The sequence below is a fragment of the Myxine glutinosa genome, chromosome 9 (assembly GCF_964187855.1).
Source record: "Myxine glutinosa chromosome 9, kmMyxGlut1.1, whole genome shotgun sequence".
Taxonomy (NCBI): domain Eukaryota; kingdom Metazoa; phylum Chordata; class Myxini; order Myxiniformes; family Myxinidae; genus Myxine; species Myxine glutinosa.
This window is the reverse complement of record NC_136269.1, coordinates 42976295-42992555: the sequence shown is the minus strand read 5'-3', so window position 1 is coordinate 42992555 and position 16261 is coordinate 42976295. Positions and strand designations below refer to the sequence as shown.

The window sequence follows — 16261 nt, the reverse complement described above, 5'->3', positions numbered from 1 at the left end:
ATTGAGCAGGGTATGAGTAACTGATTGTGATTGTGAGGAACAGGTGTGATTGCACAGGTGTGCAACTGAACAGGTGGATGGAGCAGTGTATGAGTGAGTGATAGTGATGTGAGTTGTGCTGACCAAATGGTCCAGGGAGGAAGGAGGGTGCAGGTGGCACCAGGTGAGATTGCACAGGTGTGCAACTACAGGTGAATGGAGAATGGTTGTATGGAATAAATGGTCTGGAGTGTATGGAGTATGGGAATGGATGGTCGTGGAGTGAGTATGATGGAAACTGTGGAGTGGAGTGGATGGTGCGAAGGTGTGGATGGGGGAAAGGAGGATGGACCCCCATCACGAATACCCGGGGAGGGTAGTGTAAGTGTTAGGTAGAGGGTACAGGTAAATTGTGGTTGGATATTGGCATCTGTGGTGCGTGGTGAAAGAATGGTATATGGATGGGTGCATTAGTGACGTGGAAATGGCTGGGCGTGTAGCCTGTTAGTGTGTGTAGTTGGTTTGGGCACTCCACCACTGTGAGGATGTCGGCCAGGTGAGGCCGCAGGTGGGCTCTGGGAGCCGGTAGAGTTGTTGTGGATGGGGCCCGAGGATCCGGAGGACGGACCCGGGTAGCCCAGTGCCAGAGGGCACCAAGGGGTGACAGAGCCAGGAGGGGCCTTCCCCAGTTAGATAGGTTAGGGTGAGGAGCTAGGTAAGCTCGGGTGGCAACTGCAGTGGTGGAGGTGTGCAGGTGGGTAGGCCTGATGGGAGAGCTACACGCCCCAGTCCTGAAATTGTGCAAGGGCACAGGGAGTTGCATCGGGGGAGTGAGACCCCAAATTAAGGAAGCACCACAGTTTGGTCAATGGGAATTGGTTTTTAGAACCCATAGTGTAAGTTGGCCAATGGATTGGCAGGGAAAGATCCCGGGTAGTGTAAAGTGTGTTAATGTCATTTAGAGGATAGTTAGGATGGAGATCTCCTCGCACCATCTGCATCCACTCACCTGGGATGACGTACCTCCACACCATGCCAGGTTGTTTTTATTATTTTTATTGATGCAAATGTTTGGGAATGTGAGACGCATCATGACGTGGGTGTGACATTGTGCTGTGTTCCATCTCTCCCTCCTTATGAGGATTGATGATGAATTGGTGATGGCAAATTTTGAAGTAGAGGGAGTGAAGACGAATTTGGTATAGGGGGAAGATGTGACGGTAGCGACGGATTTGTAAATGTGTAGATTGTTGTACATATGGGGTAAGGGCAAGGGTAGAGTAGGTGACAGGGGGGGGTGACGTACGGCAGGGACGAGCTTTTTCACTTCGCTCTCTGTACGAGCTTTCTCACTTCGCTCTCTGTACGCACTTCGCCTTGCATTGCCATATTGATGTGTACCCTTGTGACCTTACCCCTCGCTCATCTGTCTTTCCCCCCTTTTGTCTCCCACATGAGGACCTGTGCGCGCCACTGGGCGCCGAGGGGAGTGTGCGTGAGTCTGCCATTGTGCGCCCGGAACTCCCAGAACCAGCTGTCTGCATCGATGCACCACATTATGGACCACATGTCTGTGGCTGTGCACCACTTATGGACCCCATGGGTTGGGGCATGGCCCCTCTGCTGGAACCGGCCATGAAGGCTCGAAATCTTGCTGGCGGACCTTGGCCACAGGGCACCGATGCCCCACAGGTGAACCATACATAGTCGGCCCTGTGGGCCATAGATTAAAAAAAAATGGACACGTTTTGTGCAAGTTTTATTGCAAATAGGCCGTCAGCAAAGAAGATGACAACACCTGGAAGATAGTAATAGCCAGCAGAGGGAGCCGAAGAGCAAGAGACCACCAGCAGGGTTTGGGGTTTGTTTGTTGTTTTTATTTTCATGAACAGTGATGACTGTGCACCGATTGGTGCTTGAGGGTGTATTGGTGCGTTTTGGGTGCTTTCATGGTGCGTCGATGCAGAGCAGACTGTCTCCCCCCCCCCCCAGAAAGAACAATCATAGGTCCTGGGTTACGTTTTGTAAATAAAGTAACGTCATTGTAAATAATGCTCCCCACCGTCAATGTATAGTTTGAAGACAATTCCGCAATTCGGTTAGCTGTGGGCGTGAGTCTGTTAGGTAGGGTGCAATGGAGCAGCGGGACATATTTATTGGTGTTTTAAAACTGTCACACTCAGGGGCAGGTTAAAAGTAGAGGGAACTACACGTACGTGCCACACTAAGGTAAAAGTTATAGGCCCGGGACGTGCCTAAGGGGAGGAGGGTGCAGTGTTGTGGATATGAGAATGTTTTTGTTTTTTTATTGTTGTGGTAAAATGTTGTTGTGTAAATTGTTGTAAAATATCACCCCTCCTCCCTCCATTTGTGGTTGTATAAAGGTCAAAGGGCGTTCCCGTAGTTAGTCCATAAAACATACATGCAGGACACGATATATCTTTTTTGACAGTTATATCCTTATTATGTGTATTAGAGTAAGGCTGTGTCTTCCATTAATTGAAATACTCCATTGCACCAAGTGAAATAGATAGATCCCCTTTCATTCCCCATTCCCACTCCCAAAACTACTACTGCCAACTACATTTGCCGCCATCACCCGAGGTAATCTCGGAGAAGAAAGGCGTGTCTCCACCTCGTCATAGAGGGGAGGAGTGAGCCAGCCCCGAACAACCAACCAAGTACAAGGGGGTTTGGCTTGAGAGGGCGGAGAGAGAACGCTCGGGGAGGTTCGCGAAGGTTTGAGGGTGTGGCCTATATAACCCGCGGCCCCGACGCCCCCAGAGTTGTTGAGTTGAGTTGAGGGTTGAGTTGAGTTGAGAGTTGAGTTGAGAAGAGAGTTGAGTAAGGGATCCCTGAAAGAGCAGCTTCAGCCACCGCAGTTTCAGCCACAGCAGTTTCAGCCACCACAGCTTCAGCCACAGCAGTTTCAGCCACCGCAGCTTCAGCCCCACAGCTTTGAGCTTCGACGGCAGTTTTCGTCCGTGGCTGCGAAGGAACGGCGGCTGCTAAACGCGCCGATCGAGAGAGGGCGGCGGCTGCCCATCCCCGACCCAACCGTGCTGCGGTTCCAGCTGGACCTTCCTCCCCCTCCAGCCATCCACCTCCTGCCATTCCTGTCATCATTCCCCGCGTGAGTCTGTCTTTTGTTTGTTCTGTCCTGGGTTAATTAAGACTGTAGGTAAGCTAGCATTGCACTGTGTCTCTAATATCTTCTGTAAATTGTTTTATTATCCTTCCTTCTCCTTGGTTTTTTTTGGCCTGTAAATAGCAAATAAATTATATTCGTATTCCCTATTTCTCCTTCTTCTTCTTCACATCCGTGTCGCCTTAGTCTTTTCCCCATTGAATATCTGTGGCGCGATTCGGCCAACGTTCAGGAATTGGGTTAGTCGGGGTAACTGTTAGGGCCGCGGCGCCATCCGCTCGGCAAATCAACATCTTATCCGCGGTCTGTAACAATATATATGTATATATATGTATATGTACGTATATATACTGTTGCACTTTTAGGAAACCGCTACGAAGGAATGGCAACCACTATACAGGTCCCTTAGAATAGTTATTTCATGGCAGAACATTATCTTCGTCCCTTCCCCATATATGAGTTAGTTTGTCGTTTTGTGTTGGGGAGGGAAAGACAGGCCTTCCACTCATAAGGGGAAGCCAGGCAGATGCACAGAGATTGCATCCACAGATATTGATTCAGTCTTGAAGGACAGAAGACAGGCCCAAGGCCTCAAGGATGTATGCCAGCAACACCATTCTGTGGACATGGAACTTTTCAAATGCACCAAAGACCATTGGGTTATGCACCAGTTAAAAGTCCCTTCGAGAGGGCTTGTGGGGGCAGGGTGACAATGGGCCAATAATCAACACCAGAGGAACTTTGGAGAGGGCTTGTGGGGGTAGAAGAAGTGACACTCCACCAATCGGCAGTCTGAAAACCCTTCTCAAACAGCCCCCACCCTCGCCAGGGCCTGACAGTGCAATTTAGCTAGATGCACTGTGGTGCAACATCCCTCTCCCCATTGTTGATGTACACACGACAGGACAGGTTACCAAAGTGCAACTATAATGCAACTGCACCAACTCCACAAAACTTTTTTTTTGTGAGGTTTATGGCAACATCCTCCTGCTTCTGTGAATGTTTGCTTGCTCGAGTAATAAATTATTCGATCGATTAATGATGTACAAGGTAATCAGCCAGATTGTCACAGGGGGGAAATGTAGAGATATTTTAAGCATAAGCTAGTTATGGGCAGTCAAGGAAAGCTATTTAATTGGGAATGTGCAGAGAGGAATATAGTGGAAAAGTACATCTGCATTGACATACTTGAGGAACACACACAAATTTGCTGTGATTTAAAACATGGCTACTCGATTCATCTTCATCAGAGATGACTTGGATTTTGAGACGACTCTTTTGAGAAAGGCACCAGATGACCACCACCGGGCTGCACAGAGCACCGCAGGGATATAGTGTGCCTTTCGCGAATTTCAAAGCGGTGCAAAGCATGGCTTTTTGCTCGCAGCTCTGTCATGGTTAAAGAACACTCCAGCTTCGGATCAACTTCTCCACTCCTGCTGGCCCACTCAGGATAGATGTCATCTCCTAAAATGTCAAATGTGCAAGGTGCATCATCAGTTTACATCTGGTTTGGCAGAAAAGGCAGTCACCAGGCATTTTGGCTCACTTCATTCCAGGGTATAATTTCCAAAGAATGTTGACATCATGTTGTGAAGTAAATAATTCAAATAATAAATTGAGAAGCAGGATAGTTCCAGGGATCCAATAAATGTATTGGATATCCATGTACAACTGGTTCACATCATAACGTTAGCGGACATCTAAAAATCATTGCTAGCTCATGCTCGCCTGAAGGCAAAATAATGTTACTTTACATCCCACCATTGTGAAACCAACAACCACAAGAACATGTATTAAAATGAGAAAATGTGTGTGTGTGTGTGTGTGTGTGTGTGTGTGTGTGTGTGTGTGTGTGTGTGTGTGTGTGTGTGTGTGTGTGTGTGTGTGTGTGCAGCACTTCATTCTCAAGAGTACCTACCATTATGGAATAATAAGAATGGTACTGTTGGAAAGCTAATATTTGATTTACTTGTTTGTAAGGATAATAATCTATTTACTTGGTTGAATGAATGAATGATTCACTTGTTTGTAAGGCTAATAATCTATTTACTTGGTTGAATGAATGAATGATTCACTTGTTTGTAAGGCTAATAATCTATTTACTTAGTTGAATGAATGAATGATTCACTTGTTTGTAAGGCTAATAATCTATTTATTTGGTTGAATGAATGAATGATTCACTTGTTTGTAAGGCTAATAATCTATTTATTTGGTTGAATGAATGAATGATTCACTTGTTTGTAAGGCTAATAATCTATTTATTTGGTTGAATGAATGAATGATTCACTTGTTTGTAAGGCTAATAATCTATTTATTTGGTTGTAAGGCCAATAATCTATTTAGTTGTTTGTAAGGCTAATAATCTATTTATTTGGTTGAATGAATGAATGATTCACTTGTTTGTAAGGCTAATAATCTATTTATTTGATTGAATGAATGAATGATTCACTTGTTTGTAAGGCTAATAATCTATTTACTTGGTTGTAAGGCCAATAATCTATTTAGTTGTTTGTAAGGCTAATAATCTATTTACTTGGTTGAATGAATGAATGATTCACTTGTTTGTAAGGCTAATAATCTATTTATTTGGTTGAATGAATGAATGATTCACTTGTTTGTAAGGCTAATAATCTATTTATTTGGTTGAATGAATGAATGATTCACTTGTTTGTAAGGCTAATAATCTATTTATTTGGTTGTAAGGCCAATAATCTATTTAGTTGTTTGTAAGGCTAATAATCTATTTATTTGGTTGAATGAATGAATGATTCACTTGTTTGTAAGGCTAATAATCTATTTATTTGATTGAATGAATGAATGATTCACTTGTTTGTAAGGCTAATAATCTATTTACTTGGTTGTAAGGCCAATAATCTATTTAGTTGTTTGTAAGGCTAATAATCTATTTACTTGGTTGAATGAATGAATGATTCACTTGTTTGTAAGGCTAATAATCTATTTACTTGGTTGTAAGGCCAATAATCTATTTAGTTGTTTGTAAGGCTAATAATCTATTTAGTTGGTTGTAAGGCCAATAATCTATTTACTTGGTTGTAAGGCTAATAATCTATTTACTTGTTGGAAAGCTAAAAATGTATTTACTTGTTTGGAAAGTTGATTTACATGTTTGGAAAACTAATAATCGATTTACTTGGAACAACAATTAATTTCTGTTTAATCACAGGAAATTCCTGATTTAAATGCCCTCTTTCCAGGATTGAAGAAGAAGACACGGTAAATTATATGCAGTAATATTTGTCGAAGCAATAGAAAAATTAAATATATAAAAGTACATGGACGAAGCACACAAACAACAACAACAACCATAACAACTAATTTTAATCCACCAACATCACAGAGCTACATAAAAGGTGCAAAAACTGATCCCTTTAACTACAGCAACCTATCAGCTTACTTCCAATCATCAGCATGGTCATGGACTTCATCATCGCAGTTGATATGAAAACTCTCCTTTTCTCCAACAACCTCATCGCAGATCACCAGTTTGGTTTCAGACCAGGTCACTCTACCCTGGACATGCTCCTACTCATCCAACAATGGATGGAGGCCCTCAATGTCAGACATGAGATCAGGGCCGTCTCTCTGGACATATCTCGTGTGCTTTCGATACAGTCTTGCGTCCCACCTTGCTCTCCAAACTCTCTGCCTATGGCATCCAACTCTACACATGGCTTAGTGACTTTGTCTACTCTCATAGCCAACGTGTAGCACTCAACGGAATCCTTTCATCTCCTCTCCCTGTCAAGGCTGGAGTGCCCCAAGGCAGTGTTCTGGACCCAGTCCTATTGCTGATATTCATAAATGATCTCTCTGAATCTCTGGAAAATCCTCTTCATCTATTTGCTGATGACTCCACCCCTTGCCGTGACATCCTTCAGATAGGAAAGCTGCAGCCTCTTCCGTCTCTTCAGACCTTGCCAACATCACAAGATGGTCAAACACTCGGAATATGTCTTTCAATCCTGACAAATCTCACACTCTCACTTTGTCTCCCTTCGAAAGGAAAGTCTGGCAACTCAACTCAACCCCACCCACCCCCCCCCCCCCCCTGCCCGTCTACTTTCCTAACAATCCTCTTGAGGAAGTCATTCAAACTTCTGGGTCTCACTATCAGCCATGATCTTTCTTCCCCATTTCAAAGTTGGCCTCCAAAGCCAGTTGCCAACTGGACATCCTCCATCATACAAAGTCCTTCCTCGGCCCACTTGAACTCCGATCCACCTTCAAGACCTTCATCTGCAGCTTGATGGAGTACTACTCTCCCCTCTGGGCTGGCTCTGCTGCCTCACATCTTGCTTAGCTTGATGCCATGGAAACTGAGGCCTTCAAGATTATTGGAATCTCTCACGATGAAGCTGAGTCTATGAGACTATTACTATGCCATCGCAGACAGGTCAGTGGTCTCACTGACTACTACCACTTCCTTTCTGGTCTTACACCCTCTGCTCTTTCCATGCTTTGTCCCACTACCTCCCCCTCAGGCTTTTGCAGGCATCCATGGTCCACCATCAACCCCCTTCTGGTTAAACAGCCTAAATCCAATATCATTGCTCACCCACACTCATTCGTTCCTCTTTTCTCCCACCTGTGGAACCAACTTCGACATTCTCTCCAATCTCATTCTTCCCTCCAGGTCTTCAGGACAGATGTTCACCACCATTTCAGATCGTCCACAATCCAAAACCAATATATTTTATACCGTTGTCAACATTTCTTTATTTGGTGGATACTGAACCCGTTAACGCCATACTGTCTGCCCAATGATGCCAAGCACTCTCGCCTCGACCAAGCTTATCGAAAACCTCCACGTTCTGTGTCAAAGACATCACTTTTCTCGACTTTTTTGCAGTTGGTTCACCACTATTGTACACCGCTCCTTTCCTATGCCATCTCCAGGCATTGCAAATCGTCATTGCCGGGCACCAAAGGGGGCTCGGCAGTGACGCACGCTGAAAGAGAGTACTCAGTTTTCACTCTGGTTTCTTGTTGTACACCGCTCCTTTCCTATGCCATCTCCAGGCATTGCAAATCGTCATTGCCGGGCACCAAAGGGGGCTCGGCAGTGACGCACGCTGAAAGAGAGTACTCAGTTTTCACTCTGGTTTCTTGTTTGTTTGTTTTCTTTCTTGTTTGTTTGTCCGAGCAATATCTCAGCCATCCTTTGAGCTAGGAAGCTGAAATTTCGGCACAATAGTGAGAAAGTGCTTTGTCAAAAACGGTATTTTTTGTTTTTTGATTAATCAATTAATTGATGGGTTATTTAATTATTAGCGATTAATTAAGTACTTATTTAATTAATTAAATTTCATTTCTCTTCTGACCATTAACTCAGGCACCTTTTGAGTTAGGCAGCTGATATTTGGACATGCCAATGACCAGGTGATTTGGCTGCAAAGGCTATTTTTGATTTATTCATTAATCAATTAATCAATTAATCGATTAATTATTTAATTATTTGATTAATGACAATTTTTGTACACCGCTCCTTTCCTATGCCATCTCCAGGCATTGCAAATCGTCATTGCCGGGCACCAAAGGGGGCTCGGCAGTGACGCACGCTGAAAGAGAGTACTCAGTTTTCACTCTGGTTTCTTGTTGTACACCGCTCCTTTCCTATGCCATCTCCAGGCATTGCAAATCGTCATTGCCGGGCACCAAAGGGGGCTCGGCAGTGACGCACGCTGAAAGAGAGTACTCAGTTTTCACTCTGGTTTCTTGTTTGTTTGTTTGTTTTCTTTCTTGGTTGTCCGGACGATATCTCAGCCATCCTTTGAGCTAGGAAGCTGAAATTTCGGCACAGTAGTGAGCAAGTCCTTTGTCAAATACGGTATTTTTTGTTTTTTGAATAATCAATTAATTGAGGAGTTATTTAATTATTAGCGTTTAATTAAGTACTTATTTAATTAATTAAATTTCATTTCTCTTCTGACCATTATTAACTCAGGCACCTTTTGAGTTAGGAAGCTGATATTTGGACATGCCAATGACCAGGTGATTTGGCTGCAAAGGATATTTTTGATTTATTAATTAATCAATTAATCGATTAATTATTTAATTATTCGATTAATGACAAAAAATTTTTTTTTTTTTAAGTTACAGATTCTGATGAAATAGTGGTAGTTTATGTGTTCTCTGACCAAATTGATTACCAATTTAATTTTTTTATGATTATTATTTATTTATTTTCATTATTAATCATTTATTTATTTTCTTTCTCATTTGGCCAATATCTCAGGCACCTTTTGAGCTGGGAAGCTAATATTTGGACATGAGTGACCAAGTGATGTGGCTATCAAGGATATTTTTGATTTATTGATTAATCATTTCATCTATTAAGTATTTATTGATTAATCGATTAATTATTTATTGAGTAATCAATTAATTATTTAATTTTTTATAAATGACTTATTTAATTAAATTTCTAAAAGATACATCTTCGGATGAAGCACTACTGGTTTAGTTATGCGATTAGCCAATTGATTATGAAAATACTTTGTGATAATCTTTTATTGATTTTAATTATACAATTAATCAATCAATTAGTGTACACCTCTCCCTCCCAATGCAGCCTCAATGAGCTGCACTGCGGTATTGCCGGGCGCCGGAGGCGCCCCGGCAATGCCGCGCTGCAGCATATTTAATTATTTGGCATGGGGCGGTGTACTTTGAATGTATTTGTACTTGTTTGTTTGTTTTCTTGGTTGTCCGGGCGATATCTCAGCCATCCTTTGAGCTAGGAAGCTGAAATTTCGGCACAGTAGTGAGCAAGTCCTTTGTCAAATACGGTATTTTTTGTTTTTTGAATAATCAATTAATTGAGGAGTTATTTAATTATTAGCGTTTAATTAAGTACTTATTTAATTAATTAAATTTCATTTCTCTTCTGACCATTATTAACTCAGGCACCTTTTGAGTTAGGAAGCTGATATTTGGACATGCCAATGACCAGGTGATTTGGCTGCAAAGGATATTTTTGATTTATTAATTAATCAATTAATCGATTAATTATTTAACTATTCGATTAATGACAAAAAAAATTTTTTTTTTAAAGTTACAGATTCTGATGAAATAGTGGTAGTTTATGTGTTCTCTGACCAAATTGATTAATAATTTAATTTTTTTATGATTATTATTTATTTATTTTCATTATTAATCATTTATTTATTTTCTTTCTCATTTGGCCAATATCTCAGGCACCTTTTGAGCTGGGAAGCTAATATTTGGACATGAGTGACCAAGTGATGTGGCTATCAAGGATATTTTTGATTTATTGATTAATCATTTCATCTATTAAGTATTTATTGATTAATCGATTAATTATTTATTGAGTAATCAATTAATTATTTAATTTTTTATAAATGACTTCTTTAATTAAATTTCTAAAAGATACATCTTCGGATGAAGCACTACTGGTTTAGTTATGCGATTAGCCAATTGATTATGAAAATATTTTGTGATAATCTTTTATTGATTTTAATTATACAATTAATCAATCAATTAGTGTACACCTCTCCCTCCCAATGGAGCCTCAATGAGCTGTACTGCGGTATTGCCGGGCGCCAGAGGCGCCCCGGCAATGCCGCGCTGCAGCATATTTAATTATTTGGCATGGGGCGGTGTACTTTGAATGTATGTGTACTTGTTTTTTTTTTTTTTAAGTTACAGATTCTGATGAAATGGTGGTGGTTTATGTGTTCTCTGACCGAATTGATTAATAATTTAATTTTTTAATGATTATTATTTATTTATTTTCTTTCTTGTTGTACACCGCTCCTTTCCTATGCCATCTCCAGGCATTGCAAATCGTCATTGCCGGGCACCAAAGGGGGCTCGGCAGTGACGCACGCTGAAAGAGAGTACTCAGTTTTCACTCTGGTTTCTTGCTTTCTTGTTGTACACCGCTCCTTTCCTATGCCACCTCCAGGCATTGCAAATCGTCATTGCCGGGCACCGAAGGGGGCTTGGCAGTGACGCACGCTGAAAGAGAGTACTCAGTTTTCACTCTGGTTTCTTGTTTGTTTTCTTGTTTCCTTGGTTGTCCGGACGATATCTCAGCCATCCTTTGAGCTAGGAAGCTGAAATTTCGGCACAGTAGTGAGCAAGTCCTTTGTCAAATACGGTATTTTTTGTTTTTTGAATAATCAATTAATTGAGGAGTTATTTAATTATTAGCGTTTAATTAAGTACTTATTTAATTAATTAAATTTCATTTATCTTCTGACCATTATTAACTCAGGCACCTTTTGAGTTAGGAAGCTGATATTTGGACATGCCAATGACCAGGTGATTTGGCTGCAAAGGATATTTTTGATTTATTAATTAATCAATTAATCGATTAATTATTTAATTATTCGATTAATGACAAAAAATTTTTTTTTTTTTAAGTTACAGATTCTGATGAAATAGTGGTAGTTTATGTGTTCTCTGACCAAATTGATTAATAATTTAATTTTTTTATGATTATTATTTATTTATTTTCATTATTAATCATTTATTTATTTTCTTTCTCATTTGGCCAATATCTCAGGCACCTTTTGAGCTGGGAAGCTAATATTTGGACATGAGTGACCAAGTGATGTGGCTATCAAGGATATTTTTGATTTATTGATTAATCATTTCATCTATTAAGTATTTATTGATTAATCGATTAATTAATTTATTGAGTAATCAATTAATTATTTAATTTTTTATAAATGACTTATTTAATTAAATTTCTAAAAGATACATCTTCGGATGAAGCACTACTGGTTTAGTTATGCGATTAGCCAATTGATTATGAAAATATTTTGTGATAATCTTTTATTGATTTTAATTATACAATTAATCAATCAATTAGTGTACACCTCTCCCTCCCAATGCAGCCTCAATGAGCTGCACTGCGGTATTGCCGGGCGCCGGAGGCGCCCCGGCAATGCCGCGCTGCAGCATATTTAATTATTTGGCATGGGGCGGTGTACTTTGAATGTATGTGTACTTGTTGTACACCGCTCCTTTCCTATGCCACCTCCAGGCATTGCAAATCGTCATTGCCGGGCACCGAAGGGGGCTCGGCAGTGACGCACGCTGAAAGAGAGTACTCAGTTTTCACTCTGGTTTCTTGTTTGTTTTCTTGGTTGTCCGGACGATATCTCAGCCATCCTTTGAGCTAGGAAGCTGAAATTTCGGCACAGTAGTGAGCAAGTCCTTTGTCAAATACGGTATTTTTTGTTTTTTGAATAATCAATTAATTGAGGAGTTATTTAATTATTAGCGTTTAATTAAGTACTTATTTAATTAATTAAATTTCATTTATCTTCTGACCATTATTAACTCAGGCACCTTTTGAGTTAGGAAGCTGATATTTGGACATGCCAATGACCAGGTGATTTGGCTGCAAAGGATATTTTTGATTTATTAATTAATCAATTAATCGATTAATTATTTAATTATTCGATTAATGACAAAAAAAATTTTTTTTTTTAAGTTACAGATTCTGATGAAATAGTGGTAGTTTATGTGTTCTCTGACCAAATTGATTAATAATTTAATTTTTTTATGATTATTATTTATTTATTTTCATTATTAATCATTTATTTATTTTCTTTCTCATTTGGCCAATATCTCAGGCACCTTTTGAGCTGGGAAGCTAATATTTGGACATGAGTGACCAAGTGATGTGGCTATCAAGGATATTTTTGATTTATTGATTAATCATTTCATCTATTAAGTATTTATTGATTAATCGATTAATTATTTATTGAGTAATCAATTAATTATTTAATTTTTTATAAATGACTTATTTAATTAAATTTCTAAAAGATACATCTTCGGATGAAGCACTACTGGTTTAGTTATGCGATTAGCCAATTGATTATGAAAATACTTTGTGATAATCTTTTATTGATTTTAATTATACAATTAATCAATCAATTAGTGTACACCTCTCCCTCCCAATGCAGCCTCAATGAGCTGCACTGCGGTATTGCCGGGCGCCGGAGGCGCCCCGGCAATGCCGCGCTGCAGCATATTTAATTATTTGGCATGGGGCGGTGTACTTTGAATGTATTTGTACTTGTTTGTTTGTTTTCTTGGTTGTCCGGGCGATATCTCAGCCATCCTTTGAGCTAGGAAGCTGAAATTTCGGCACAGTAGTGAGCAAGTCCTTTGTCAAATACGGTATTTTTTGTTTTTTGAATAATCAATTAATTGAGGAGTTATTTAATTATTAGCGTTTAATTAAGTACTTATTTAATTAATTAAATTTCATTTCTCTTCTGACCATTATTAACTCAGGCACCTTTTGAGTTAGGAAGCTGATATTTGGACATGCCAATGACCAGGTGATTTGGCTGCAAAGGATATTTTTGATTTATTAATTAATCAATTAATCGATTAATTATTTAACTATTCGATTAATGACAAAAAAAAATTTTTTTTTAAAGTTACAGATTCTGATGAAATAGTGGTAGTTTATGTGTTCTCTGACCAAATTGATTAATAATTTAATTTTTTTATGATTATTATTTATTTATTTTCATTATTAATCATTTATTTATTTTCTTTCTCATTTGGCCAATATCTCAGGCACCTTTTGAGCTGGGAAGCTAATATTTGGACATGAGTGACCAAGTGATGTGGCTATCAAGGATATTTTTGATTTATTGATTAATCATTTCATCTATTAAGTATTTATTGATTAATCGATTAATTATTTATTGAGTAATCAATTAATTATTTAATTTTTTATAAATGACTTCTTTAATTAAATTTCTAAAAGATACATCTTCGGATGAAGCACTACTGGTTTAGTTATGCGATTAGCCAATTGATTATGAAAATATTTTGTGATAATCTTTTATTGATTTTAATTATACAATTAATCAATCAATTAGTGTACACCTCTCCCTCCCAATGGAGCCTCAATGAGCTGTACTGCGGTATTGCCGGGCGCCAGAGGCGCCCCGGCAATGCCGCGCTGCAGCATATTTAATTATTTGGCATGGGGCGGTGTACTTTGAATGTATGTGTACTTGTTTTTTTTTTTTTTAAGTTACAGATTCTGATGAAATGGTGGTGGTTTATGTGTTCTCTGACCGAATTGATTAATAATTTAATTTTTTAATGATTATTATTTATTTATTTTCTTTCTTGTTGTACACCGCTCCTTTCCTATGCCATCTCCAGGCATTGCAAATCGTCATTGCCGGGCACCAAAGGGGGCTCGGCAGTGACGCACGCTGAAAGAGAGTACTCAGTTTTCACTCTGGTTTCTTGCTTTCTTGTTGTACACCGCTCCTTTCCTATGCCACCTCCAGGCATTGCAAATCGTCATTGCCGGGCACCGAAGGGGGCTTGGCAGTGACGCACGCTGAAAGAGAGTACTCAGTTTTCACTCTGGTTTCTTGTTGTACACCGCTCCTTTCCTATGCCATCTCCAGGCATTGCAAATCGTCATTGCTGGGCACCGAAGGGGGCTCGGCAGTGACGCACGCTGAAAGAGAGTACTCAGTTTTCACTCTGGTTTCTTGTTTGTTTGTTTTCTTGGTTTCTTGTTTGTTTGTTTTCTTTCTTGGTTGTCCGGACGATATCTCAGCCATCCTTTGAGCTAGGAAGCTGAAATTTCGGCACAGTAGTGAGCAAGTCCTTTGTCAAATACGGTATTTTTTGTTTTTTGAATAATCAATTAATTGAGGAGTTATTTAATTATTAGCGTTTAATTAAGTACTTATTTAATTAATTAAATTTCATTTCTCTTCTGACCATTATTAACTCAGGCACCTTTTGAGTTAGGAAGCTGATATTTGGACATGCCAATGACCAGGTGATTTGGCTGCAAAGGATATTTTTGATTTATTAATTAATCAATTAATCGATTAATTATTTAATTATTCGATTAATGACAAAAAAAAATTTTTTTTTTAAGTTACAGATTCTGATGAAATAGTGGTAGTTTATGTGTTCTCTGACCAAATTGATTAATAATTTAATTTTTTTATGATTATTATTTATTTATTTTCATTATTAATCATTTATTTATTTTCTTTCTCATTTGGCCAATATCTCAGGCACCTTTTGAGCTGGGAAGCTAATATTTGGACATGAGTGACCAAGTGATGTGGCTATCAAGGATATTTTTGATTTATTGATTAATCATTTCATCTATTAAGTATTTATTGATTAATCGATTAATTATTTATTGAGTAATCAATTAATTATTTAATTTTTTATAAATGACTTATTTAATTAAATTTCTAAAAGATACATCTTCGGATGAAGCACTAGTGCTTTAGGTATGCTATTAGCCAATTGATTAAGAAAATATTTTGTGATAATCTTTTATTGATTTTAATTATACAATTAATCAATCAATTAGTGTACACCTCTCCCTCCCAATGCAGCCTCAATGAGCTGCACTGCGGTATTGCCGGGCGCCGGAGGCGCCCCGGCAATGCCGCGCTGCAGCATATTTAATTATTTGGCATGGGGCGGTGTACTTTGAATGTATGTGTACTTGTTTGTTTTCTTTCTTGGTTGTCCGGACGATATCTCAGCCATCCTTTGAGCTAGGAAGCTGAAATTTCGGCACAGTAGTGAGCAAGTCCTTTGTCAAATACGGTATTTTTTGTTTTTTGAATAATCAATTAATTGAGGAGTTATTTAATTATTAGCGTTTAATTAAGTACTTATTTAATTAATTAAATTTCATTTATCTTCTGACCATTATTAACTCAGGCACCTTTTGAGTTAGGAAGCTGATATTTGGACATGCCAATGACCAGGTGATTTGGCTGCAAAGGATATTTTTGATTTATTAATTAATCAATTAATCGATTAATTATTTAATTATTCGATTAATGACAAAAAAATTTTTTTTTTTTAAGTTACAGATTCTGATGAAATAGTGGTAGTTTATGTGTTCTCTGACCAAATTGATTAATAATTTAATTTTTTTATGATTATTATTTATTTATTTTCATTATTAATCATTTATTTATTTTCTTTCTCATTTGGCCAATATCTCAGGCACCTTTTGAGCTGGGAAGCTAATATTTGGACATGAGTGACCAAGTGATGTGGCTATCAAGGATATTTTTGATTTATTGATTAATCATTTCATCTATTAAGTATTTA

At 38.7% G+C, this 16261-nt stretch overlaps 1 protein-coding gene across 3 annotated transcripts in view; it reads right to left on the bottom strand.

Moving 5' to 3' along the window:
* Positions 1–4234: 4234 nt before the first annotated feature.
* Positions 4235–16261, bottom strand: part of NUDT19 (nudix hydrolase 19) — a 34586-nt gene continuing 22559 nt past the window's right edge. For all 3 annotated transcript variants that reach the window (XM_068129221.2, XM_078784317.1, XM_068129223.2), the window contains exon 4: positions 4235–4594. In XM_068129221.2, coding sequence (XP_067985322.2) covers positions 4374–4594 — 221 coding nt within the window. In that variant the 3' untranslated portion in view covers positions 4235–4373. The remainder of the gene's footprint in view (positions 4595–16261) is intronic.